This window comes from Solanum tuberosum, unplaced genomic scaffold (genome assembly GCF_000226075.1).
Source record: "Solanum tuberosum cultivar DM 1-3 516 R44 unplaced genomic scaffold, SolTub_3.0 scf00300, whole genome shotgun sequence".
In the NCBI taxonomy this organism is placed as follows: Eukaryota; Viridiplantae; Streptophyta; class Magnoliopsida; order Solanales; family Solanaceae; genus Solanum; species Solanum tuberosum.
Genome location: NW_006239221.1, coordinates 373,416 through 398,847, shown reverse-complemented (window position 1 = coordinate 398,847; position 25,432 = coordinate 373,416). Strand labels below are relative to the sequence as shown.

At 33.9% G+C, this 25,432-nt stretch overlaps 4 protein-coding genes across 4 annotated transcripts in view; 2 read left to right on the top strand and 2 right to left on the bottom strand.

The window, feature by feature from the left end:
• The first annotated feature begins 5,695 nt into the window (after nucleotides 1–5,695).
• Nucleotides 5,696–9,790, top strand: LOC102584997 (protein NUCLEAR FUSION DEFECTIVE 4-like). The gene is made up of 3 exons (XM_006359451.2): nucleotides 5,696–6,242; nucleotides 7,380–8,269; nucleotides 9,005–9,790. Exons 1-3 carry the CDS (start codon nucleotides 5,919–5,921, stop codon nucleotides 9,468–9,470), a joined length of 1,680 nt encoding a protein of 559 aa, XP_006359513.1. The 5' UTR covers nucleotides 5,696–5,918; the 3' UTR covers nucleotides 9,471–9,790.
• Nucleotides 9,791–10,817: 1,027 nt separating this feature from the next.
• Nucleotides 10,818–12,031, bottom strand: LOC102584676 (uncharacterized). The gene has a single exon (XM_006359450.2). It carries the CDS (start codon nucleotides 11,990–11,992, stop codon nucleotides 11,198–11,200), a length of 795 nt encoding a protein of 264 aa, XP_006359512.1. The 5' UTR covers nucleotides 11,993–12,031; the 3' UTR covers nucleotides 10,818–11,197.
• A 7,808-nt stretch (nucleotides 12,032–19,839) lies between these two features.
• On the bottom strand, nucleotides 19,840–21,650 carry LOC102584333 (putative nuclease HARBI1). The gene has a single exon (XM_006359449.1). The coding sequence runs from the start codon at nucleotides 21,410–21,412 to the stop codon at nucleotides 20,060–20,062; it is 1,353 nt and encodes a 450-aa protein (XP_006359511.1). The 5' UTR covers nucleotides 21,413–21,650; the 3' UTR covers nucleotides 19,840–20,059.
• Nucleotides 21,651–22,918: 1,268 nt separating this feature from the next.
• The window catches only part of LOC102584013 (NEDD8 ultimate buster 1), an 8,799-nt gene continuing 6,285 nt past the window's right edge, over nucleotides 22,919–25,432 (top strand). The window contains exon 1 of the mRNA XM_006359448.2: nucleotides 22,919–23,336. Within this exon, the coding sequence (XP_006359510.1) occupies nucleotides 23,023–23,336 (314 nt within the window). The 5' untranslated portion in view covers nucleotides 22,919–23,022. The remainder of the gene's footprint in view (nucleotides 23,337–25,432) is intronic.

Here is a 25,432-nt window from a genome sequence, read left to right as displayed (position 1 = left end):
TTTGTCAACGATTTATACAAACGAGAGGCTAACAACAATTTATACAAATGGCCTGCCAGCGAAATTATACAAATCTGAAGAGGAGTCAACAAATTATACAATTGCTTCTTTTTGTATATATGTATAGCGAAATAGACATAGCTTTCAATTGTATATGTATAGCGAATTATACATATATATGTTTGCTATGGAGCGCAATTATGCAAACTTTGCTATAGCATACAAATATGATTTTTTTATTTGCTATATGTGAAAGTTGCTCTTTTGAAAAATAATAATGAAATTCTTTTTTCTTATACTACGCGTTGTTTGGTACGTGAGAAGGAATAAGCAATGATACTTTATGCGTTTAGATATTTCATGAGATTATTTAATCTCACATTCTATATGGGTTGGAGTAGGATTTTCGTCTTGAATTTCTAAAGCAATATTTATTCTGAGACAATATCTTTTTTTCTAAATGACACTTATTCTGAAAATTGAGATTAAAAATATTAAAGATTATTCAAGGTTCACGCAAGTAATTAGTCGGTGCAAACATAGAAAATATTTTTTCAGCCAGAAAACAAGGGGATGATAAGATGCTCATTTTTTATTTATTTTTTGTATTTTTTGTAGTTTATTTTTTGCTTTTTGTAGTTTAGTGATGAGAGGGGACTTTGGGATTAATGATTTTTTTTTTTTAATTCTAACTGAAATTAAGCTTCTTTTTCCAGCACTAATAAGATATATTATTAAATATGAATGAAACTTTTGTCTTTCGGCATTTGATTAACTATAATTAATACTTGCATGCCTAAGTATAAAAAAAGGATTAATCATTCATGGTTTGTTTTTGTGTCATAATGCACTTGTTTTGAAATAAATAGTTTTAATACAATATTTTAAAAACCATCAAATTTTGAAGGCCCAGATTTTACTCTTTATGTTACAAAAAAAACATCATAATTTATTCATTTTCATGTGTCCCATACAAATTTGTAAAATAAAAGATGTATATTGTATTTATATGGAAAAAAATGAAATTAGAAGCACGGAATATTCACTTTAGTTTGTGTAATGATGTAATCTTAAGTTTCATATGTGTCCCATACAAATTTATTCAGACACTATTTTGTGTCCTATCTATGTGTCCCATAGATGGGAGGACGCCGAAATGGGAGAACGTGGATTAGGGTAGAAGGTGGTATGTAATGAAGTGTTTTTTGAGGATTTAGATTTGTTGGTATTTATCGTTGTACTAATCGTATTATTGTAGTTCTTGCTTTTGATATCTATCATCGTCTATTGTTACTTGTATTTCGATGGTCACACTATTTTATCCTTCGTGTGCTTTTTTTTTGTAAGCCTTGCATTGCTTCCCTTGTTAGTCGCTATGTTTTCTTCTTTTTTGTAGTTGGATTATATTTGTTGCACTTCAGTCGAGGATCTTTTGCAAAACAATCTTTTTACCTCCACAAAATAGTGGTAAAGTCTACGTACGTTTTACCTTCTCATACTACATTTTTGGGATATCATTAGGATGTTATTGTTATTTAGACACTACTTAAACCTAAAATCTTTCGAAAACAATCTCTATACCATTAAAGGTAAAAATAAGATCCGCATATATACATTTTATTATTCTTAAATTCACCTGTGAAATTACTGGATGTGTTATTTTTAAAACAAAAAAGTTGTTTTCTGTTGTTAAACGAAGAATGAGAATCAGATTCAAGATATTGGATTCAACTTTTAAGGATTTTAATATTAAATTTATTGAATAATTATGATATTTTTAAAGACTTTAATAATTGTCACATAAGTATATTTATCTATATTACATGTTAAATAATATTTAATTTAGTTGAACGGATTAAATATTTACTCTATCAGCTTCTCTTCTGGTTAGAAAAAACTCAAAAGATTATATTGGCACTTTACTGATTTCTACTCCCTTCGTTCATTTTTATATATCGTTTTAACTAAAAATATACGATCTATAATATTTGTCATTTTATGCATAAATAATACTATTCTTCTTATTTTATCCTTGAGAATTATTAATCTTTAATGTATTAAGATTCAATCTAGACAAAAAAAAAACATAAATAGAAAATATATATATTTTTCTTTTATTAACTCAACATCATTTCAAGAACTTGGTACATGTCACTGAACCCCACAAAGTTCCAAAAGGTTAGACAAAGAATATATCTAATAGATTAGAAATTGTCATGTGAATTGAATTTAGAATCTTTAAAGGTTGGCCCATAATATATAAAAAGTATGCATTTTTGCATCATATTGTTTGCCAATTTGATTAGAATAATTTTGGATTCCAAATCTTAGAGAAGTCATGTTTTTTCAAAAGAGTGTAAGTGGTTGGGGAATCTACCAACTAATCTAGTTAATTATTTGGTTCAAATTTTAGCAGAAACAAAATTATATTTAATATTTAGTGTGTTTTTTAAATCTTGATCCTTAAATAATAAAGTTATCTAATGTCTATACATCAATAGGAACTATCAGCACATTGAACACGAATTAATATCATTGTCATTATAAAAAATGAAAAAAGTCTAAATTTGTCCTTAAATTTCGCACAATAATCTAAATTTATCAACTCTTAATAATTGAGATCTTACCTACCCTTGTTGTTACAAAAATTGAGTTATGTTTGCGCTATTTGACTAGCGATAAAGAACTTTCCAATAGGTAGGCCTAATTCATAAATAAACAAGTTCAAAATTACCCCCTTGAAATATACAAAAATACTCTTCAATTTTGTGAAATATGTAAAATTTATTTTTCTCAACCATCATCTTTTATTGTTTTAAGGGCGTACGTGTTCTATTGGAGGAAAATATTTTTATATTATGAGGAAAATTGCCTTTTCTAGGTTATTTCATATTAATTTGTGTCCATCTTGTCATTTAACATACATCATCTTCATTTTCACCTTCCTTAATATTTATTTAAATTATATACACATTTTTAAAATAATATTTTTATATATATCAAATACAATAAAATATTTTTCATACAAAATATTTTTGTAAGTAACAAAATCCAAACAGACCCTAAATTAATTAGTCATAAATATTGATACGACTATACAAGTAAGTGATAGTACTAATATCGCATTCAAATATCATAAATTAGGTCATATAAGAGTAGGTTCGTATTTAAATATGATACTCCCTCCGTTTCATAAAGAATGACCTCCTTTCCTTTTTAGTCAGTTTAAAAATGAATGACATTTTTCCTTTTTTGATAACATTTTACTTTTTGCTTTCCACGTGACATGTTTAAGACCACAAGATTAAGGGTAATTTTGTACATTTGACATAACTTTAATTTAGGACCACAAGATTCAAAAGTCTTCTTTATTTACTTAAACTCTGTGCCAAGTCAAACTAGGTCATTCTTTGTGAAACGGAGGGAGTACTATATATCAACTCATTACTCTTCGTTGTAAGAATTATAATAATTAATAACATAAAAATAAAGAGTGTGTCGGTGTAAAATTTTTTTTTTCTCGAAAAGTGTTTTATAGTATTTGATAAGTAAATAATAATACTTTAATTTAAAACAATTATACGTAATTTAGCGAACACTACAAAGATGAAATAAAGAATAATTTCTCTATTTAAAAAAAAAAGATTTAAAGAATATTTTGATAAACTAATGTTACGTATAGAAGAATAACATATGGATCTCTAACTATAAAATAATTAAATCTTTAATAAGAGTTACGTGCTTGAATTTGGTGAAGAAATATTTAAAATAATACTTTAAAATGGCCCACTTATCAAACTATTTATTTACTCCTTTTTTTAAAATAAAGAAAATGGATCTTTATAATCAAATGTCTTAATTTGTGTGTGTGTGTGTGTGTGTTTTTTTTTTAAAAAAAATTTGATGCTTCTAGATTACGACTAACTCACAATTAAAGGAGTCAAAAGTAGACAAAAAAAATAATAGTAACACATATCTCAAGCAAATCATATCTAGTGGCGAATTAGGATTTAAATTTTATGAATTTAATTTTAAAGATATTTAATTTCAAATATAGTATATTTTTAAAATTATGAATTCAGATTTATTATTTAGTATTATTTTAATACAAAAAAGTATATTTCACGTCAAAAATATTAACTTCAATATGAATTTGACGTGATGCACAAATTAAGCAACGAAGTGAAGCATTTTGACTTTCTATGAATAAAAACAATAAATAAAAGATTCCTAAGTTGAAAACATATTTTTTTAATGTATTTTAATTTTAACAAATGTGTAGATACTGTATGTAATAACAAGTTGATCAGTTATTACTTAAAAATGGGATAGACGTATATAAAAATTTAAATATATATGAGATACAACAAAAAAATAAATTAAAATTTAGTGAAAATATTTTTTTATTTATAATGTTTATTACCGTAAAAATATTGAGATAATGTCATTGCATTCAGAGTTGCTAAATCTTTTATATAGAATGTTGTTATAACTATTCATATTTATTATTATTAATTTTAATATTATATTAAATAGATCTTAAATTTAACTCTGTCTCAAAAACTAGATATTAATTTAAAATAATAAATGTCCATCAGTATTTAAGAGTCTAAGAAACTATCCACCGCTAATGTGAATTTTCATTTATCAACATAATCGAAAATTAGATAAAAACACTATTATGTAATTTAAGGTATTTAATAAGTACTTACAAAATTGTGATAAGAAAACCAAAAGACCGTGACTCCATTCAGAGACAGATCTACACTTATAAATTCCAGTAAGTTAGATCCAAAGTTTATATTTATATTAAATAATTTATTTGATTATACAATAAGAATAACATATATTTAATGTAATTTTAGGAGTGAAATCTCAAGGGTAAATTAATAAAGGAGAAAGATGTAATTTTAGGAGTGTACACAAATTTTATTCCATCTTAAGATAGAAAAAATATTTTCAATAGACTTTTTAATTAAAAAAATGCAATTTAAAGCAGAGCAAAAAATTAATGAAGTGAAAGGTCACCACAAAATACTATAAGAGCATGACAAAATAATTTTACAAAAAAGGTAATAACTACATCGAAATATTCAATTACTAAAAATATATAGTAATAAAAATCAAAGCACAAAAACTACCGAGAAATATTATGATTAATATTTAAATATAGTAAATAAAAAATAATATAAGAAGAATTCATAAACTTTCAATTAAATATTCCCTCTATTTCAATTTGTCTGTCACACCTTTCTTTTTGATTCGTTTCGAAAAAAATAATCTTTGTCTTTCTTAACAATTTTTTAATTCTAATTTTCCACGTAGTAAATTTAAGATCATTTTAATTCATTCAATATATCTTAATTTAACATCATAAATTTTAAAAATAAATTCTTTTATCTTCTTAAATTTCGTATCAAATCAAAGTAGGACAAACAAATTAAAATAAAGTACACTCCGCATAGGAAAGCATACACAAATCCAATATAAATCATCATCAAAGAATGTGATGTCGTGCTCGTCCCTTAACTAGAGATCTCGAGTTTGAACCTTACATATAGAGTAATTCTTAATAAAAAGTGCTTCCTCAAAATGGAGCCATATTATGCCATATGAATTTGAAATAGTCGAACACTAATACGGGATATGGATGAAACATAAATCCAAGAAACCTGGTATTGTTTGTTCCTCTTTTCTCTGTTTTTGGACACACCACCCTTCGGACAAAAACATCCTGCAAGATCCATGCCCCCACCCACCAAGGTGATCTCATCAAACCTCAAAATTACAAATATAAAAATCCAATCTTTCCATTTTTCCCTTCTCACTTCACCTTCTAATTCTTGTAAATAAACTCTTCTTTATGATCAAAAAAAGAATCTTGAAAACCTTAAAAAGATTCAAAAGGGTCCAAGAAAATGGTGAATGTTAAGGGTGGTACAAGGCCACCATGGGTAGGATTAGGAGCTGCTGTATGGTTACAAATAGCATCTGGAAATGCATACAATTTCCCCCTTTACTCTCATTCTTTGAAATCTGTTTTGGGGTTTAATCAGCAACAGCTAACTATGCTTGGAGTGGCAAATGATATTGGTGAAAATGTTGGACTTATTCCTGGACTTGTGTGTAACAAGTTTCCACCTTGGGTTGTTCTATTGATTGGTTCTTTTTCTTGTTTCTTTGGTTATGGAGTTCTTTGGCTTTCACTTAGTCAAACTGTTCAGAACTTGCCTTATTGGATGGTAAAGATTCTTCCTTTTTGTTAAAGATCTAATCTTTGATTGATGTTTTTGAAAATGTTTCATTTCTAGGACATTGCATGTTGTTTGGTCTATTTATTTGCAATTGGAATCTTGTTTCATTGTTTTGAGATGGTTAGATTAGCTTTGGAGGGGGGGGGGGATGAGAGATATTTTGTTCCACCGTCAACATGTACTAGGTAACTTTGTCCATCAAGATTAGAATGGATGAGAAGTAATCACATAGTATTTTTGTTTCGGAGTTTGAATTTGAGACCTCATGATGCTCAAACCACTTCATTGACACTATGTCACACCCTTGGCTACTAGTGAAATCCAATTTCCTGCAAAGATAGGGTTAAGGACCTCGTACACACTACCCTCCCAATATGTCAGTTGTGGGATTACACTGGGTATGTTGTTGTAATGTAATCCAATTTTGTTGGGAAGAGATTGATTTGGTGCATCTCTAAGTGGCATATGTTTGGTTGTAAATCAAAGAGATCATTATTAGTATACAAATTTCAGAAAGATCAGTTATTGTAAGTAATGATTCTCCAAAATTGATGCTTGAGAATGGTACAGCCTGAATAAGTTTTGTGAAATCTTAGCAACTTCCTATCTATAATTAGTTTTTCTGAAAGTAGACCTATTTACTCCCGGTTCATCTATCAGGATTATGCTTGACATGAAAGAAAATTAGCTTAAGTTTCTGACTTAGAAGTGTCCAATCCATTTCAATTTGTTGGTCTGGTTGACACGGAGTTTAAGAAAGTAAAGAAGACTTTAGGATTAAAAAAATGTCCCAGCTGGTAATCTTTTATTTTTATTCTTCTTAGAAGCTGAATCCTTTTTCTCTGATCTTGCTTATTCTGCTTGGATTGATACACCAGTCACCTTTGGCGATTGAGGCTCAGCCGGTAACACCGATTACCATGGTTTAATTTATAGAAATGTTCCATGTTGTCTTTTAAGTTGTTCACTGTTGCTTGGTGAAGTTGTACCCTCTGATGCTCAATAATCATTTTCGTGTTTAAAAATTTCCGAATGTTTCCATTCATTGTTGCCTGTATCCTCATTGACACTACTTATGGTTTCAAGAGTTCATGTAATTGTGTACTGTACTTCATGGTTTGACAGTTATGGATTGCACTTTGTGTTGCCACGAATAGTAGTGCTTGGTTCAGCACAACTGTGCTTGTGACTAATATGAGAAACTTTCCTCTAAGCCGGGGCACGGTTGCTGGGATTCTTAAAGGCTATGGAGGGCTCAGTGCTGCAGTGTATACAGAAGTCTACAGTGCATTGCTTCGCAATTCTTCTTCTAAGCTCTTGCTGTTCCTTGCACTAGGGGTTCCTGCTTTAAGTTTGTTAATGATGTACTTTATTAGGCCTTGTACACCTTCTTTAGGCGAAGATTCTTCAGAATCATACCACTTTTTGTTCGTCCAAGTAGCTAGTATTGTTCTCGGTGTCTATGTATTAACAACAACAATATTGGAAGATGTATTTTCTTTAAATGTCTTAGTTTCTTACACTCTTCTCATTATCATGGTGGTCCTTCTAATGGCTCCACTAGCCATTCCTGTGAAGATGACTTTTTATCCCTCAAACCGCGGCAAACTGGGCGTGTCCAATGTATCAGTCCAAGATGATAGCAGTGCAGAGAACTCAGAACCCTTGTTAACACCATTATCATCATCAGCAAACCTAGGAAGTTTTCAAGAGGGAGATGAAATCTCTGAAGTGGATATGCTTCTGGCTGAGGGGGAAGGTGCAGTAAAGAAAAAGAGGAGGCCAAGAAGAGGTGAAGATTTCAAGTTCACTGAAGCTATGGTCAAGGCAGATTTCTGGCTTTTGTTTTTGGTTTATTTTTTCGGTGTGGGTTCTGGGGTTACTGTTCTCAACAATCTGGCGCAAATCGGAATAGCTCAAGGGCTTCATGATACAAAGATCCTGCTATCACTCTTCAGCTTCTGCAACTTTGTTGGTCGTCTTGGTGGAGGAGTTATTTCAGAGTATTTTGTCAGGTGTGATCCTTCAACCTCTTAGTTACTATTTGTATTAATCCCCTCTTGTTGCCCCCGAGGCTCAATTTCAAATGGCAAAGGTTGAGGGATTTGTGACATAGGTCACAAGTTTGAGCCTTGCACCATGCGAATCTGGTATTAAGTGAAGAAGGGTAGAGGAAAGGCCTTTTATCGATCATTAAAAAGGGCAGCCCCCTGCACTAAGCTCCTGCTATGCCCCGGGGTCCAGGGAAGGTCTGGACTACAAGGGTCTATTTTACAAAAGCCTTACACTGCATTTCTACAAAAGGTTGTTTCCACTGCTCGAACTCAATACTCATGACCTCCTGGTCACATGGCAACAACTTTACCAATTACACTAAGGCTCCCCTTCCCTCGATCATTAAAAAATAAAAAAATAATCCCTCTTGTTTGACTGAATTATTTTCAACCAATGGAAAAATGAAATAGAAAGGAAATGATGATAGATGGTTTCTTCGCTTAAAACTTAACCCAGATTAATTAGTTAAGCAGTTATTGCTACTGTTAACTTCATGCTTTTGTCGATAAAATTGATAGGACAACATCTTGTATCCAAATACCTCCCATAGGATAGTCGAAAGCAGTTTATGGACAAGATAGCTTGTTGAAGATGCTTGAAATGATTAAGTAGACTGCTTGTTCAGTTATAGTGTTTTTTCACTGTTGTAATACTAGCGTTGATCTAATTGCTTGTTGTTCCAATTCACAATGCAGGCTAAAAGCAGTACCTAGGACAGTTTGGATGACATGCACACAAGTAGTAATGATCATTACCTACCTTCTGTTTGCTTCTGCACTTAATGGTACCTTATATGCAGCAATAGCATTACTAGGAGTCTGCTATGGTGTTCAATTTACAACAATGGTCCCAACAGCCTCTGAGTTGTTTGGTCTCAAGCATTTTGGTATAATTTTCAATTTTATGTCGCTAGGGAACCCCTTAGGTGCTTATCTCTTCTCCGGTCTCCTTGCCGGGTATCTCTATGATAATGAGGCAGCGCAGCAGCATTCTGCCACTTGCTTGGGTCCTGATTGCTTTAGAGTCACCTTCCTGATTCTGGCTGGAGTATGTGGTCTCGGCACCGTGCTTAGTATTGTTCTTACCATGAGAATAAGACCTGTTTATCAAATGCTTTATGCTGGAGGATCCTTTCGGCTACCTCAAAGTTCAAGTCATTGAGGTATCTTGAAAAAGTGTAACCAACGTCATGTGCTAATGTTCTAAAGGGAAGCACATTGATCAGCAATCGCCTGTGAGTTCAAATTTTGGATAGTATGATATTTATGAAAATTGTTGTGATTTGTATGATATGTTTGAGAATTTTAGCTTTGTTAGTGTGTGTCCACAATGAAGCATCATGCACATAGATGCGTAAACTACTCATGTAACACTTGATACATCAAGCTATATAGCAAGAAATAGTGTCCTCTCATCTACTTTGTTTCCACTCCATCCCCAAATGGTTATGGTAGTATTATGAGAATGTTATTGTTACGTACTGTATCGTTTCCCCTTAAGACTGACATCTAAATGCTATGAGAACTGTTCCGATGATAACAACACATTATGATTAAGCGTATGGTGGTTCCTAAGAACTTGTACATGCATAGTGAATATGCTTCAAAGGAAACTGGGAGAATAGTTTATGATGTTCTCGATATCTGGCAGAAGCATCGAACTAGACTGACAACTGAAGAATATACTTCTACAGTTATCAAAGCTAATCTGAGATTTGGTTATCAACAGATAGAAGGAAACATTACTCGGAAGCATAATTATGTAGATGAGTTGATCTTATACTCAATCTATATTTAAATTCCATAAAGTCTATAGTTATGCTGATGATTTGAATTGGTTTTTGTTATTTACTTGAACTCTCAGCTACCAATGGAACAATTTCATGTTTTGTGATTACCAAATTCTAATGGCCCATCCTTATGGATAAGCTCAATTCTGTTTTGATGCATTTGGAATGACATGAAACCTGTCTTTTTCAGTATCAACAAAGTTTTGCATGTGAAGGTCGTTATCGATTCCCGCCATTATTCCAACTCTTTTGTAGAATAAAGTACTCCCAGGAAGATCCCTTTCACTATGTGTATGGTTTACCCTGAAATCATGCTGCTTCTGGGGTCCTGCTATTTATCTTTAATGCCTTTCATCGATTGGAAGACTCGAACTTGATCTTATATACACATTGCTTAGCCTTCACTCAATAGATGCAAATGGAAATGGAATGATACTAAGAATGACCTTAAAAGTGCTAATGGATTAATTTTAGAATTCTCTGCTAGTCTTTTATTGCATATATACTTGTAGCTGATTGAGCTTTCTATTTGGTAGCTCTGTATTGATCTTTGTTTCTTTTTTAGTATGCTTTGACATGCTTTCTTTAACATTTTTTCTTGGCTTCTTCACTTCCTTTGTATGCTTTTTTTCGAATTACTTTGTAATGTTTTTACTTGAGTCGAGGGTATATTGGAAACAAGTCTATTGGAATCACAAGGAAGGGATAAGGTCTGCATATATGAACCAACCATCATACATATTTGATATTAAAGTTCAAGACTTTCAAGTACACAAATGCAGAAAAAAAAGGTTACAACAGAACAAGGATTGTTGAGACAGCAAACCCCATGCCTGTGTGCCATACCTTAAGAATGCACTCTTTACCTTTTGCTACTAAAAAAACAAACAGATATTTACCAAAAAACATACTAACCTAGGTGATTTCTTCCCATCAGAGTTACCTGGCACCTAGTACTAGTACTAGTGAAGGTGGTAGGTATCTCGAGGTGCGCGCAAGCTGGCCCCGGACACCACAGTTATAAAAACAAACAAACATACTATCCTAGGATTCTTTAATCTGCAGCAAGTCTTACAAGATGAAAGCTTCATTTGAGTTGTCAAGTGGGCTTCATATCTTGAAACATTAAAGACCATTGTGAGTAGATAACCCCATCATCAGCTGGTATCATTTCTTGATTGTAGTGATTAAGTCTTGGGCTACTATAGCCCATTGCATCCAATGGACCAGATTTATTGATTCTGCTTGGATAAACAGCACTGTCTTTGTATCTTCTGTCCAATGGCCCAGACTTCATTGGACTCCTATTAGGGTACATCAACTTTTCTTGAAGTACTCTCCCATCCAGAGGACCTGAGGCACTCAGATTTCTGTTGGTGGCCATAAATTTGTCTTGCATTCTTCTGTCTAGTGGTCCTGACTTCATTGTCATGCTTCTTGTTGTGACTATGGCTTTCTCTTCCTTCGAGCTCTCGAGCTTCCTTAGTGCTCCGGTCCATTGTGTTCGATAAGGTTTGAGCTCGGAGAGAGCTAGACGAGTCGAAGCTCGGTGGATACTGAGCTTGCTCAAGTTCTTGGCAAGTAGCTTCTTGGTTTTGTTGATTGCCAAAACAAGTCTTGAAAGACCATTTGATGATGAGGTTGTTCCTCCTCCGCCTCCGCCTTCCTTTCGAGCCAATTTGAGAATCTCTAGCCTATGTTTGGCTACAATTATCCCCATACTTTGAAGGAATTCATGATTGAAGTAAATCAAGTCCTCCTTTTGAAGCTCATTTCTACTAAAAACAAGACCATACTCATAGATAAGTTCTTGATCAAGGCTAGTCTTGGATAACCAAGAATACCAATCCATGTTCTTCATGTTTGCTAGTAAGTTATGTGAATAATGAGACATATTACATATATTATGCAATTTGAACCCCCCCCTACCCCACCCCCACCCTACCAAAAGAAAAAAAGGGAAAATAAAGCTCACTTGTCTATCCCCACTAAATAGATAGCAGGAGGAAGGTGGAAAAGGTCAAGAGTAAGTAAATGAGCTTGAAAAGGAAACCAAAATATAGTGGTGGGTAAGATGATAGGTAGCTAAATAAAGAGTCATAAAACTTCATTAGGTTGTTGGTTTGCTTGAAAATTAGGTAGTTAGACTTCATTAAAATTGGTTTTAATTGTCATGTTATAGTGTATAGCAGTATAGTTTTAAAATTCAATTAATCACCTATTTTTTTCAAGAGAATTTATTTCATATGTATCCCATCTCATCTACTTTTTTACTTACATTGCATACACAAGTAGGCATAAACTTGCCAAAACTTACATATCATGGAAAACTTAACATGTATGGTAGGGGCTTGGACTCTAAACTACGACCTAATGGTCAGTGAAGTGATGAAAAAAACTTCATGAGATCAGTGTTCAAATTTCAGCAGAGACAAAACTTTAGCTGATTTCTTCTTATCTATCGAAGTTTTGATAGAAAACGTTATTCAATATTTATGTTGGTGATTACACAATCTGACTTAGACGCTACGATTATCAATGGGAAAATGTTCCAATTGGACATATCTAGAATTGTACTATAGTGTTATTGATGGGAAATTGCTAAGTGCTAACAACCACATGCCCCTATACCTACAAAGGAGTTGTTTTATTGAAAGGGGCAAGTAATTACTACTCACATGGCCAACCCTCAAGATTGTCCTCACAAGCTACATTCAATTTCTCAAAGGCAAAGGCAAAAACAAAATACACTAGTTTGATTAAGACATTGTACACCTTTTCTTCTTCTTTTGAAACAAAAAAACAATCCTTTTTCCTAATGTTTGGTTAAATTTTTTAGTTGTTTATTACCAAAAAAAAAAAAAGAAGAGTTTATTAGCATTTATTATTTCACTAACATATCAAATGCTTATTATTTATTTCAACACTCAAAAAAATATTAACCGATATATATAAATTATTTACAATCAGCTAACACAAACGAACTCGTAATCTAATGATTGTAACTCCTTCCTTTACAAGTTAGGATCCATATCACATCAGTATTTTTATATCTTTTTTTTAAAATTATTTTTCATGGTTGACAATTAAAAATTATATAAAAAAATCATAGACCTAAGAGGAGCTAGTGTTTGAATTTGACATCTAACCATAATGTTGATTATTTTTAGGTCATTTATGGGTCCACTAAAACCTTTTTTTAATAGCTTTTGAAGTGAGATCCCATGCAATTTTTTTAAAAATATTTATATAACATTAATAATTTATTTGTTTGTAATAAATGTTAGGCAACCAAATATGCTCACAAAAATATAGCACTTTAAATTCAACTTTTCAATATGGGTAGGGGACCACAGACAATGAAAGGGAAAAAAGTTGGAAAAAAACATTTATTAGTTGTATTCACTTATTACTGTGTAAGATTTATCACAGTAATAAGTGATTAAAATTAATATTTTTTGTTTGGATTTTGAATATGATATGAATGAAAAATGAAAGATTTTTGAACCTTTAAAACAAGTTATAATAACTAACCATATTAAAATACCTCTAACCATATTAAAAATGACAGACGTCTTTATCGTGTATTAAACTTTATTTGCTTATGAAACACTATTCATTTTTATCTAAATTAGTCTAACCCACAAAAATACATGATATTAGAAATCACAATAAAATCCTTTAACGGTAATCAATCAAATCATATAATGTTATTCAAGCAGATATAATAGAACAAACAAGGTCATAGGATACTAATCAATTAAACTTTTTTATTATTTGGCACATATGATATGATTAGGACCAAATATAAGGTATAAAGTTTCAAAAAAAATTTATGACAAGGAAAACTCGCAACCGCTATTCTTTGGGTGCACACAAGGTAAAATTTCTGCTACTATGTTGTTACTATCCAAAAATGGACGTGATGGAACTCATCTATCCCACTAAGACAAATCAGCCTCAAATCCAAAAATACGAAAGAAATGTGGAAAGTAAGACAATAATAACGTAAAAGCGGAAAACTTAGTCATTTTAATATTACCCCAAAACATGATTGCTATGTGTACAAGTCATTAATGTATTAATACAGATTTGAAAGATAAGTACATGTCTCAATATCTTTGTTTCTCGGATAGGACAAAACATAAAGTAAGGAACAAGAGAGTCCGCCGGAATGAAAAGCAGCTACCTTTTAACATACCCTCAGATGTGACTAGAAGAAGAGCAATCACACAGAATCAGGCTCTGAACCTGCACAAGTGTAGAAATAATGAGTAAGTACCAAAACACACGGTACTCAGCAAGCAACCTACTAAACAAAGCAAAACTAAGCTAGAATACAAGTACTCCTTTCATTCCAATCGAACTGCCTCAACTACAATCTACATAGAAATCAGCCAAATCTAACAGTTTACAAATATAGTTCACAAGTTTCCATAATCGCAGTCTAACTGTTACAATTCATCAATCACAATTATCAAGTATGTCAATCATAAGTGTCAAGTAGATCAATCATGACAATCAAGTAGATAAATCATAAGTATCAAGTTCATCAAATCACAATAGTCAAGTACACCAATCACAAATCTCAAGATTATCATGCACAATGTCAATCGGGACTCATGGAAAATGCCCATAATCCAGGAACTCATCGGTAATGACATTGGCATTAATTACACTCGCTAACAATGACACTGGCTCTAATAATACTCGCCGACAATGGCCTTGACATCAATAACTCTCACCAACAATGACCTTGGCATCAATATCACTAGTCGAAATCATTTTCCTTCGACTTTATATAATGTCACTGGCTGAAACCATTTCCTTAAACATAATCATCACATGTCTCTTCACGATGCACATAAATCAATATAAATAAGCAATTCACACCACTAGGAAGAGACAATAACTAAAGCAATTCAAATCCTCAATAATGCCATCAAAACATTTCATCAATCAACAATTTAGGTCCACAACAAGGCAATTCACAAAAGATAATTATCAACATATTGTCTTTTTCATTAATCCCTTTTTTATTCATTAAGATCAATCAAGTGGAATAATTGAACACATCACCTCATTCTCATTACTCCCCAACACACACAATGAGGGAAATACACGATTCTATTAGTTTTACAAGGTTTAGAAATCATATGCCTTAATAAAATCAAAAGTCAATCCAAGACTTGAGCCTTTCCTTTGCGAACAATGTCCAAACCCACACAATCTGATTCAATCAAGTAATCACAATAAGATTCTAAAAATAACAACATCCGAATCATTCATTTTTAAAAATGGGTCAAATCAACTCAAAAACTCAATTCTGAAAGTGAAGTTTGAATCCGTAAATCTTTACTGAAAACGTTACCCAAGGCATTTGAAACACATAGGTGAAAACCATGTTGAAAAAGAAATTAAAATCAGCTCATAATCACCATTTTACTATAGAATTCAAGTCCTTGAAAACCTTGTCATTTGCCAATCAAAATCCCAAGTTTTGATGTTAAAATCCACAAATGATTAAGGGGGATTGAAGTTTTAGGGTTACAAAGACTTATTCAATTGATTCACCACGAAAAATCTCCTTAAAATCACCCTTATGAATTTTCCAAAACTCAAAATGGAGAAAAATAAGGTTAAACCCCGAAATGATAGGCATAAACCCTATCTAATGTCACAAAAGCGGACCGATCTTCACTTTCGCGAACCGACCTTCATTAAAGCGAAGGTCACGATCGCAACATCCCCATCGCAGACGCGAAGGTCAAGGGCCCTGACCTCTTCACGAACGCGACGATCACTTCGCTGAAGCAATGCTCGCTAAAGCGAGTCATCCTGCGCTAAAGTGAAGCACACAGACACAAGAACATATCAACCAACTCTCAAATCTCCGAATGGACCCTCGAGTTTCGTTCAGAATCCCATAAACACACATATATGTAAGTTGACTATATTCAACGTTTGGACACAATGAAACAATCGAACTATGAATCTGAGGTTTCCTTGACCCGGGTCCCGTGTAAGTCACAAGAAAGGAACATAACGCCTAAAAAGGTCAAATCAAGCTCGGGACCTCTGAAAATTTAAGGAAGACCTCGCCTATGCCTAAAATCATCCCCCGAATTCAATTGAACTCTCAGAATTCCAATCTGAGTATCCGAACCCCAAATGTTGACCAAAATCAATCCAAAGGCTAAAATTTCACAAATTTACAACTTAGGACCTCAAATCCTCAAAACGACTCTGAATTAGAAACCGACAACTCTCCTAGACCAATTTTCACATTCCGGCTAGACCAATTTTTACATTTCGGAACTAATAGAATCGGTCGGATTCGATTCCGACACTCAAAACTCCAAAATGACATCGAAAACCATTTTTAACAACTTTAGTCTTTCAATTTTCCAAAATTCCCATGATTCACATTTTTAAACTCAAAACTCGAGATCACTTTCAAAACTCATTCAGAAATGACTCGGGGTCAATGTCGGGAAGGGTAAAACAATAATTTTACAAAAAATTTAAAAAATGACCAATCGGATCATTGCATATGCAATAACTATAAAGTTTCAAATATTTGGATATCCAATTCAAAATCCATAAATTTTATAGATGAATCCAAAATTCAAAAATTCCAAAAAAAGTCAAATTTTAGTTTGAATTTCAGGTTGGCCCAAACTATATCCACCCCTACCGAGAATAATTGCATCTTCGTTTGAATTAGGGGTGACAATGGGATAGGGTAGGGCGGGGAAGGTTAACCTTAACCCGCAAAAGTTTCAATCCACCCCACACAATAGTTTTCTTTCATTTTTAACCCGCGCCCCGCTTCGCCCCGCACCGTTTTAAATTTTGTTTTGTTATAAAAATAAAATTTTACACAAATATTATAACGTGCAAATACTTGAGAGATCACGAGTCAATGGCCAATTTTGAGGTTTTTTCTTTTTGTTATTTTATTTTTTAATTCATGCCTTCAGATTTAATTAATTAATTCAACTAAGAGGCTTCAAATTTTAATAGAATATGACATAAACAAACTTAGTTGTTATGGTCTCAAAATATGTTTATTGATTCTTTTTTTTTTTACAAATCAGAAATAAAGAGCATCAACTCCAGCTCTTATGCAGATGTCCATAACAAGCTATTTTGTTCTGTTTATTACCACTCAGATTAGTAAAAAAAATAAAAAAATAAAAAATAAAAATAAAGAACATCAACGGTACCACCCCATAAGGTCAAAACCCGTCTCGTCTCATTGTCATCCCGAGTTTGAACCCAGTTTTTTGGGTATATACATCTATCCTTCCATTCAGATTTTTACTTAGAAAAATTCTAAGATAGATTGGCAAACAAATTAATATATGAGATATATAGGTCAAGTAAATGAGAGATAGATTGGCAAATAATTTTTTTTTGATAAAGATATATTTGTTTTGAAAAATTAATTTTCTGTTTTTTTTGGTTATGCTTCTACTTTTGATGAAAAAAAACATAATTTATCTTCTCCCCAATCACGGGAAAAACTGTTTTCGTGTTGTTATATACTCAAAAACATTTTTTAAGTTATTGCCTCTGTTAATGGATATTTTCATTCAAAGCTTATAACACTTCTTTTTTCGACCTTCAAGCACAGGGCAAGTGTGAGACTATATATGTATCTTAGATAACCCTATTCCGAAAGACAGTTCAAGTGGTGAGGATCGCCTAAGATCAATCAACCTTTTTTTTTTTATAAGTAGAGCTTGATTAATATACGGGTACAAAAGATGCAATGCGTTACTCACTCCCCTATAGTCTTGTTCTTCGATTTTATTATTTCCAGTTGTTTTCTTTACCTCAGTTATCGTATTATTTTGTTGTTACTTACTGGTCTTGTCTACATTATTGCAGCATGGATTGCTTCACTATTGTATTTCCTTTTCATACTTGATTTTGATGTGCTTTACTTGAGTCGAGGGTCTGTTAAAGGGGTAAAACTGCATACACACCACTCTCCTCAAACCCCGAATACACGGGGTATGTTGTTGACAGTGGGAGAGGAAAACTCCCACATGCAAGATTTTACTGAGAGAACCCCTTTTCCACCTCATACAGAAACAGGCTTGTTGGGTAAAAGTTACACTACTACTATCTTTTGAGTGTCAAACTGAGTCATCTCATCTAACTCTCAATCAAAAAGATTGTATCATAGGTTAATGTTAGATTAAGGAAAATAATCAAATTACTAATCTCACCTGTTAGACAGAAACATATAGTTATCTTTTAGTTAACCTGATCGTAAAATAGCATACCAAGAGCAAATGGCGGGCACGATAGAGATGCCTTGTGGACAAGAGCCACTCGGGGTAACTGAAGAGGTTGTGGTACAAGCAGTGATATTGGCCTTCTGTATCAAGCCATGGATCAATCCACGTCCTGATCTTCTTCCTTCTGTTTCCACCTACTATCACTAGTGTTGGACTCTGAAACCCCTGCCAGCCGTTTCGGACACGTTTCATAATGTTATACTGCATTAGTATATTGTACCAAGATCCCCCTAAACAATATTTAGCTATCACCACTTTTTTCTACACAAATGAATCTTCACTATTAAATCTCCATAGCCACTTTGTAGGAGGATTTTATTGGTGCAACTTGAGGTTTCTGAGCCCCATCCCCCAATTCTACTTTGGCTACAAAACTGTGTCCTGTTTCACCAAGTAGATCGACCAAGACCATATAAGGAGACTATAGCCCCCTATGCGTAACTGCTGTGGGATTCTAACACCTTGACCTTAGATCATAATCTCCCGAAATCTTAATCCAGGAAGGAAAAAGGTAAGGAAGTCAAATTTGACACATATATGATGAATGCAATCACGGCATTTTACTTAGGAAGAAACCAAATGTGCAACAAAGAATAATGCCAAGGAATTTACCCATCAATGTCGCTATAGAGGAATTAAAGAAGAGGATTCAAATTTCCAGGAGGCATCACAAACAGCAGTCATTATGTTCTCACAAGTGATCTTTTCTTGGTTATATGGTGTTCCCTAATATATTGCTCATAATGTCACATTAGTAATTTTTTTACACACTTGTAACTCAGGTTTGAAGTTTCTTCTTAGAATCTTTAGGTTCTTCTATTTTATATCCATACCTCTTCAGTAGACTAAGATTCTTATTTGCTTCACCTAATAGTTATGCTCCAAAGTTCCATGCTGCCCTCTTAGTTCTCCGACTTAGCAGCAGTATCTTGAGTTGCACGCTTATTGGAATTCTAAGAGGCATGAACAATGTGACATTACTTTCTTCTGTCATTAACTTAATATGGTAAATCTCACTCCCCAAACGCCCCTTACCCGGAAGCCAACATTGTCTCTTTCCCTTTTGGTTCCTTAACATAAAACTTGTTAGAACATATAATGCTCCTACCTTGCCCATTTCTGTATAATGAACATCAAGCACGAGATGGAAAATACTGAATCAGCAGCTAACTGCTATTTACGAAATTCCAGATGGTTCTACTTGAGACCGAAAGAGAACTAGAGATGTTAAAATAGGCAAATTACAACTAATTTTCTATCTAGGCCAAGTCAACACCGTACTAATATATACAACAACACAAGGCAAGTACATCCCTAATCTTTCTTCTGTCATTGCAATCATGGGAGTTATGCTCCTATTTTGTATTTGTTTTCGTCGGAAGGCTTTCCTTCCTTAATTTGCATGCAATCAACAATTCATTCAGCATAATGAACATCAACCACAAGACACTAATACTGAATCAGCAGCTAATGCTAAATTTTCCATATGATTCTACATGAGACCAAAAGAGAACTGGAAATGCGAAAACTAGGCAAACTGCTTCTAAAGTTCTAACTAGGGCAACTTAACAGTTAACATCAGACTAATATATACATATCACTATAAGATGCTAAGCAGAACAATAACATAAACAACATAAACCCGGAATTCATTCCCTCTGACTTACCCTAAACAAGTGTGAGGCAAGCGCATCTCTAATCTTCTTCCCACTTTCATCAACCTCTCCGTCAAACACAGGAAACTCTTCAAATCTCGGATACTCCTCGGTTTCATCTGTCACTGCTTCACTACACTTGATAAGAAAATTGTGCAGCAAACAGCATGTGACAATCACAAATGGAAACGCCTCAATACATTGCTCATTCCATTTCCTAGCTAGAAGCTTCCACTTTTCCCTAACTCTCCCAAAAGCTGTCCCCACCAACTGCATTCCTCTTCTATGCACTGAATTAAACGCCATTTCCGCCCCATCTTCCACGTTCGATTCTCCTCTGTAGGGTGTGAGAACCCATGGTAAAAGTGGGAAACAGGAATCACCAAGAATATACTGAGGTATTGAATTGCCATCATTTAGCTCAAAAGATGAACCATTTAAGTACTCTTTTGATTCCTCAACACCCAAATAAAGCTTAGATTTTCGTAAAACAGTTTCCGGCCTCATAGTAGAAGGCCACCCAGCTGATACATCCAAAAATCTTCCTTCAGAATCAACCAAAGCTTGAACAGTCAAAAACCCATTTTCACCTAGCAAATCACCACCCAATTCGAACTTTTCAATTCCCAAAACACCACAACAATTAGGCAATGAAATCCACCCAAACCCCACAATAACCCTATTGATATCACTCTTGAGCTCAAACAAATGCCCCAGGTTCTCAGTAATAGCTTTACATACAGTGTAGAAAACGCGACAAGCAGTAGGGGAATCAATCCCAAATCGCCGCGAAACAGCAGAAAATGAAGCACCATGAGCAAGACGATAAAGGGTCAAAGCAAGAGCGTAATTAGGAGGAACAGAAAGTGAAGAAAGCGAAGGCGTTAGAAGACGAAGCAGAAGGGTAAAAGAGGGTTCCGTAAGATTGAAAGTTTCAGCCCAAAGGGTATCCGAATCTGCAATCAGAAATCGCTGAAACCAACAACCGGGTAATGAGTCATCGTCGCTCGGAGAAGTAACGGCGGCGCGTGGAGGTGGAGCAGCGCGTGGAGGCGGAGGAGGGAGAGAGAGAAGTGAAACGATGTTGGAAATGGAAGAGGAGGATGAGGAGATAAGGGATTCGAGGGAAAGAGATTGATGAGGGAGGAGATGGAGGTCATGTCGGAGGAGGAAAGAATGGGCGGAGGAAATGGCGGCGATGAGGTGGGGTATGAGTTTAGTACAGTGTTGGTGACGGAGTTGAAGGGTGGCTTTGAATTTCTTAGTGAGTTTGGTTATCTTCTTGGTCATCGTCTTTATCTTCTTCTTCTTCTTCTTTCTTCCTCTCTTTCTACCGGCGGTAGCCATTGATGATCTTCAAGTTTCAAAGAGATCTCTGTGTTCTTGGAGGTTTATTTACAGCAAAATATTTCCTTAGATCTATCTAACGGAGCACAAGCTAATATAGATTATGATCTGTATCCTTAATTTGACGGAAACGCTGATATAACAAATACAAGCATTATTTTATATATTCTATTTAGTAATATTCTTATATATCGTATCAAACGATTAATAAGATTGTAACAGACGTTCATGAAAATTTTTGATCAAAAATAAGTTGGGATCACATATTACCAAAATTTCATGGACTATATAGTACACGAAAAACAATAAATTTGGTTTTTTCCACTTTAGGGCTCTAACAAGCTGCACAAATGCCTAAGCTAAGGCTCATACTATCAGACTCAAGTCTGCTATTTCAGTCTACAAGGACCTAGTCAATCAAAAATGACGACTGAGAGAGGTGGTAGGACTTATGGTAAGGGTACTCCAACTTCGTAGGGTAGAGGTAGAGGTTCTACTTAAACCGTAGGCAGCTGTGAGGGCCAGTGTTATGTTTTTCCAGTGAGGCATGAGGCTGAGATTTCCACTCGGGTTCTACAATCAAAAGAAGCATAACAAGAATGGAGCCAATTAATATCATTAATAACATCAAAATCTAATCCACTAAATTTATATAAAGTTGATTAAGTAAACGGATGCATTTTATATGATAATTTCATATGAAATACACTTGAACTGATTTGTATTAGGTCGAATAGGATGTGTATATCTACTTGTTCAACTCTATACAAATTTAAATGTCTATTTATTCATACTCGAAATTGGAGAGCATAAATATTATTTAAAATCAAATTAAATAACACACTTATAAACTGTGTTACGTAAAATAGGTGTTGTTTATCTTTGTGTTTGTGAGCATTCATAAATTAATATGATATAAAAATCAATAAGCAACAATATTCATCAAGCACCACAATTTATAACTAGCTCGAGTCATTTCCTTTCTTGTTGAATCTCTAATTTTTCTTCGAGGTTTTTCTCCTTACATCTGACTTATTTTCTATAGAAACTCTTTTATAATAGATTATTATATTCTCGAGCAATGTTTGATATGAAGATAAGATAAATCAAGTTATCCCATGAATTAAATAAATAATTTCAAACTAATTAATACTCCCAATAAAACACATGATTGATGAAAAATAATTTATTCATAAACTCAAAAGCTCTTGAATCTCGCTAAAAGTTCTCTCTAATTCTTTCTAGTTTCCTCAATTAAAATAAGAAACCAAATTAAACAAGAAGTAGAAACACTATTCGAATATGAATTAGGACAAACAAATCCTAATTAGATATGAATCAAATAAATACTAAATAACAAATTCTAAACCACTTAAAATTCCTACTCCAGTTTTAAATTATTATTTCAACAATAATTAAATAATTCTATAATTTATCTCTAAAAAAAAAAAAAAAGGGGTCCCATGTTTTCGATATAGACCAGGTTTTCTTCACCAAAAAAACTTTAGGACTTAAGCGTCCTATATATAAACAAGATTCCAACTCTTCTCTCCTAAGTTTAAAGACTTCAAGAATCCAACTTTTTACTATTTTCTCTGCAAAATAAGGATATGGGGTCTGCAAAATTGAAGATTGGAGGGGCATGGAGTGGTATACTGGAAGTGGAATTGGAAGAATGGACAGTACTAATGTTAAGAGAAGAGGTAGCAAAAAGATCGGGTCATGGTGGAGGACCCGAAACAATTAACCTTATATGTGCTGGTAAATTGTTGAAAGATGGTGATGGAACTGAAAAATTGAGTCAATTGGGTGTTAGAAACAATGCAAAGATTTTGGCTTCAAGGGTTTCTGTTGATCAAGGGAAGTCTGTAAAGGAAGAGTCTTTGGCTGAGGAAGAACGTTCTACTAGGCTTTCAAGGCTAAAGTTAGTATCTTTTTGTCATTCTTTATGTTCTTTTGTTGAATCACTTGATGGGGTTGGGTGATCAGAGTGGAAGTAGTGACTTTTAATAGCTTGGAAGTAGTGTCTGATTTAGCTGCTAGTTTGGTATACATATAAAAGAAGAATAAGGCTAAATATAGCTTTTTTATGGTCATTCTTTATGTTCTTTTCATGTTGTTCTCTTGATTCTATTATACTATGTGAGTTTTGTTTCTAAAGGGTGATCAAAGGCATGCTTAGCTTTTATCTTGGTGCACAAAATTGATTTTGATTTTTAAATAAAGTTAGTGTGTGTGTGTGTGTGATGAGGTGGGAGGAGGGAGTTTTTGTTGTTGTTCATCTTCTTCCTTATTTGAGGAAGAATGTTGCAGTAGGCTTTCAAGGCTACAGTCAGTTTTGTTTCTGAAGGGTGATCACAGTGAAAACTAGTGGCTTGCTTAGCTTTTATCTTGGTACATAAAATTGATTTTGATCATTGTTGTCTGTGTGTGTATGGGGGGGGGGGGGGTTCTTAGTAGTATGATCAGAGTGAAAGTAGTGTCTTGTTTAGCTTTTATCTTCGTACATAAAATTGATTTTGATTTTTAAATAAAGTTAGTGTGTGTGTGTGTGATGAGGTGGGAGGAGGGAGTTTTTGTTGTTTTTCATCTTCTTCCTTATTTGAGGAAGAATGTCGCAGTAGGCTTTCAAGGCTACAGTCAGTTTTGTTTCTGAAGGGTGATCACAGTGAAAACTAGTGGCTTGCTTAGCTTTTATCTTGGTGCACAAAATTGATTTTGATTTTTAAATAAAGTTAGTGTGTGTGTGTGTGTGTGTTGGGGGGGGGGGGGGGTTCTTTAGTAGTATGATCAGAGTGAAAGTAGTGTCTTGTTTAGCTTTTATCTTCGTACATAAAATTGATTTTGATTGTGATCATTGTTGTGTTTGGGTGTTTGGGGGGCTCTGGTTCCTTTTTTGTTGTTGTTCAGCTTCTTCTTTATTTGTTGTATGTCTCCACTGAATTTGACTTGGGATTCTATTTTCTATGGGTTGTTAATTCTGTTTTTAAATGGTGTGATCAGAATTCAGAGTGAAAGTAGGGCTTGACTTAGCTGCTATTTTGGTACATGTAAAAATTAATATTTGATTCTGATGGTGACTTGCCTTGTGTGTTTTCTGTTGTATTTCCACTGAGTTTGGGGATTCTAATAGTTGTGGTGATCCTTTGGTAGTTTCTGATGATATGGTAGCAGCAAAATACATGAATATTAATCATCTTTGTCAAAAAAAATACATGGATATTAATCATCTTTGTCATTTCAATTGCACCTTCCTTCGCAACACCACCATAGCTCCTGATTTTTTTCGCGACACCACCATTCTACTGCCAACACACCTTCTCAATTTAACAATTCACCTACACAAAAAACCACAGGCAAATCTCAACACCACTATAGTCACAAAATATACAGAAAAAGGCCACCACGACAACCACCATCTCCACTCTCATCTTCTTCATAAAGCACTCACCACAATTGTGAAAACAACAACTCGGTTTCTACCGCTATCGATGTAGGAAGATCAAGCTCGTTTTCAGAATTCACTCTCAAATTGGTAGAGGAATCTACCATCGGGTGAGGAACGCCTAACTCGTCATCAAAAGCCTCCAAAAGATAGTCTAGCTTCAAACTATGACTCGTTGGATTCACATGGGGGGGGGGGGGGGGGGGGGGGGGGGGGGGGGGGGGGGGGGGGGGGGGGGGGGGGGGGGGGGGGGGGTTCTCATAGAAAAGCTTTGGGAAATGAAAATTGGTTTTGTTATGGGTCAAGGGTTTGGGCAGGACGTATTTATGCTCAAATTGACGGTGAAAAAGAATATGAGTGGAGATGGTGTTTGGGTGGAATGGAGAGAAGCTATTGAAAGAGGAAGGGGTAGGAGGGTTTGGCTTATGCTCTTTGCGTTTTGGTGGAGGATTGCTGAAGAAGAAGAAAAGGGGGTGATTATTTTGGATGAAGAAGTAGAAGAATGGACAAGGGGGCGAGGGTGGTTTTCTAAATGTTGTTTATAATTTAAAAAAAAATTAAATATCTCTTTTGTC

Bases quoted from the DNA above. Each gene is read 5' to 3' on its own strand.
- LOC102584997 (XM_006359451.2), top strand. From the start codon at position 5,919: ATGGTGAATGTTAAGGGTGGTACAAGGCCACCATGGGTAGGATTAGGA. The intron at 6,243-7,379 runs GTAAAGATTCTT...ATGGTTTGACAG, and splicing joins AGAACTTGCCTTATTGGATG to TTATGGATTGCACTTTGTGT. The intron at 8,270-9,004 runs GTGTGATCCTTC...TTCACAATGCAG, and splicing joins ATTTCAGAGTATTTTGTCAG to GCTAAAAGCAGTACCTAGGA.
- LOC102584676 (XM_006359450.2), bottom strand. From the start codon at position 11,992: ATGTCTCATTATTCACATAACTTACTAGCAAACATGAAGAACATGGAT.
- LOC102584333 (XM_006359449.1), bottom strand. From the start codon at position 21,412: ATGGCTACCGCCGGTAGAAAGAGAGGAAGAAAGAAGAAGAAGAAGAAG.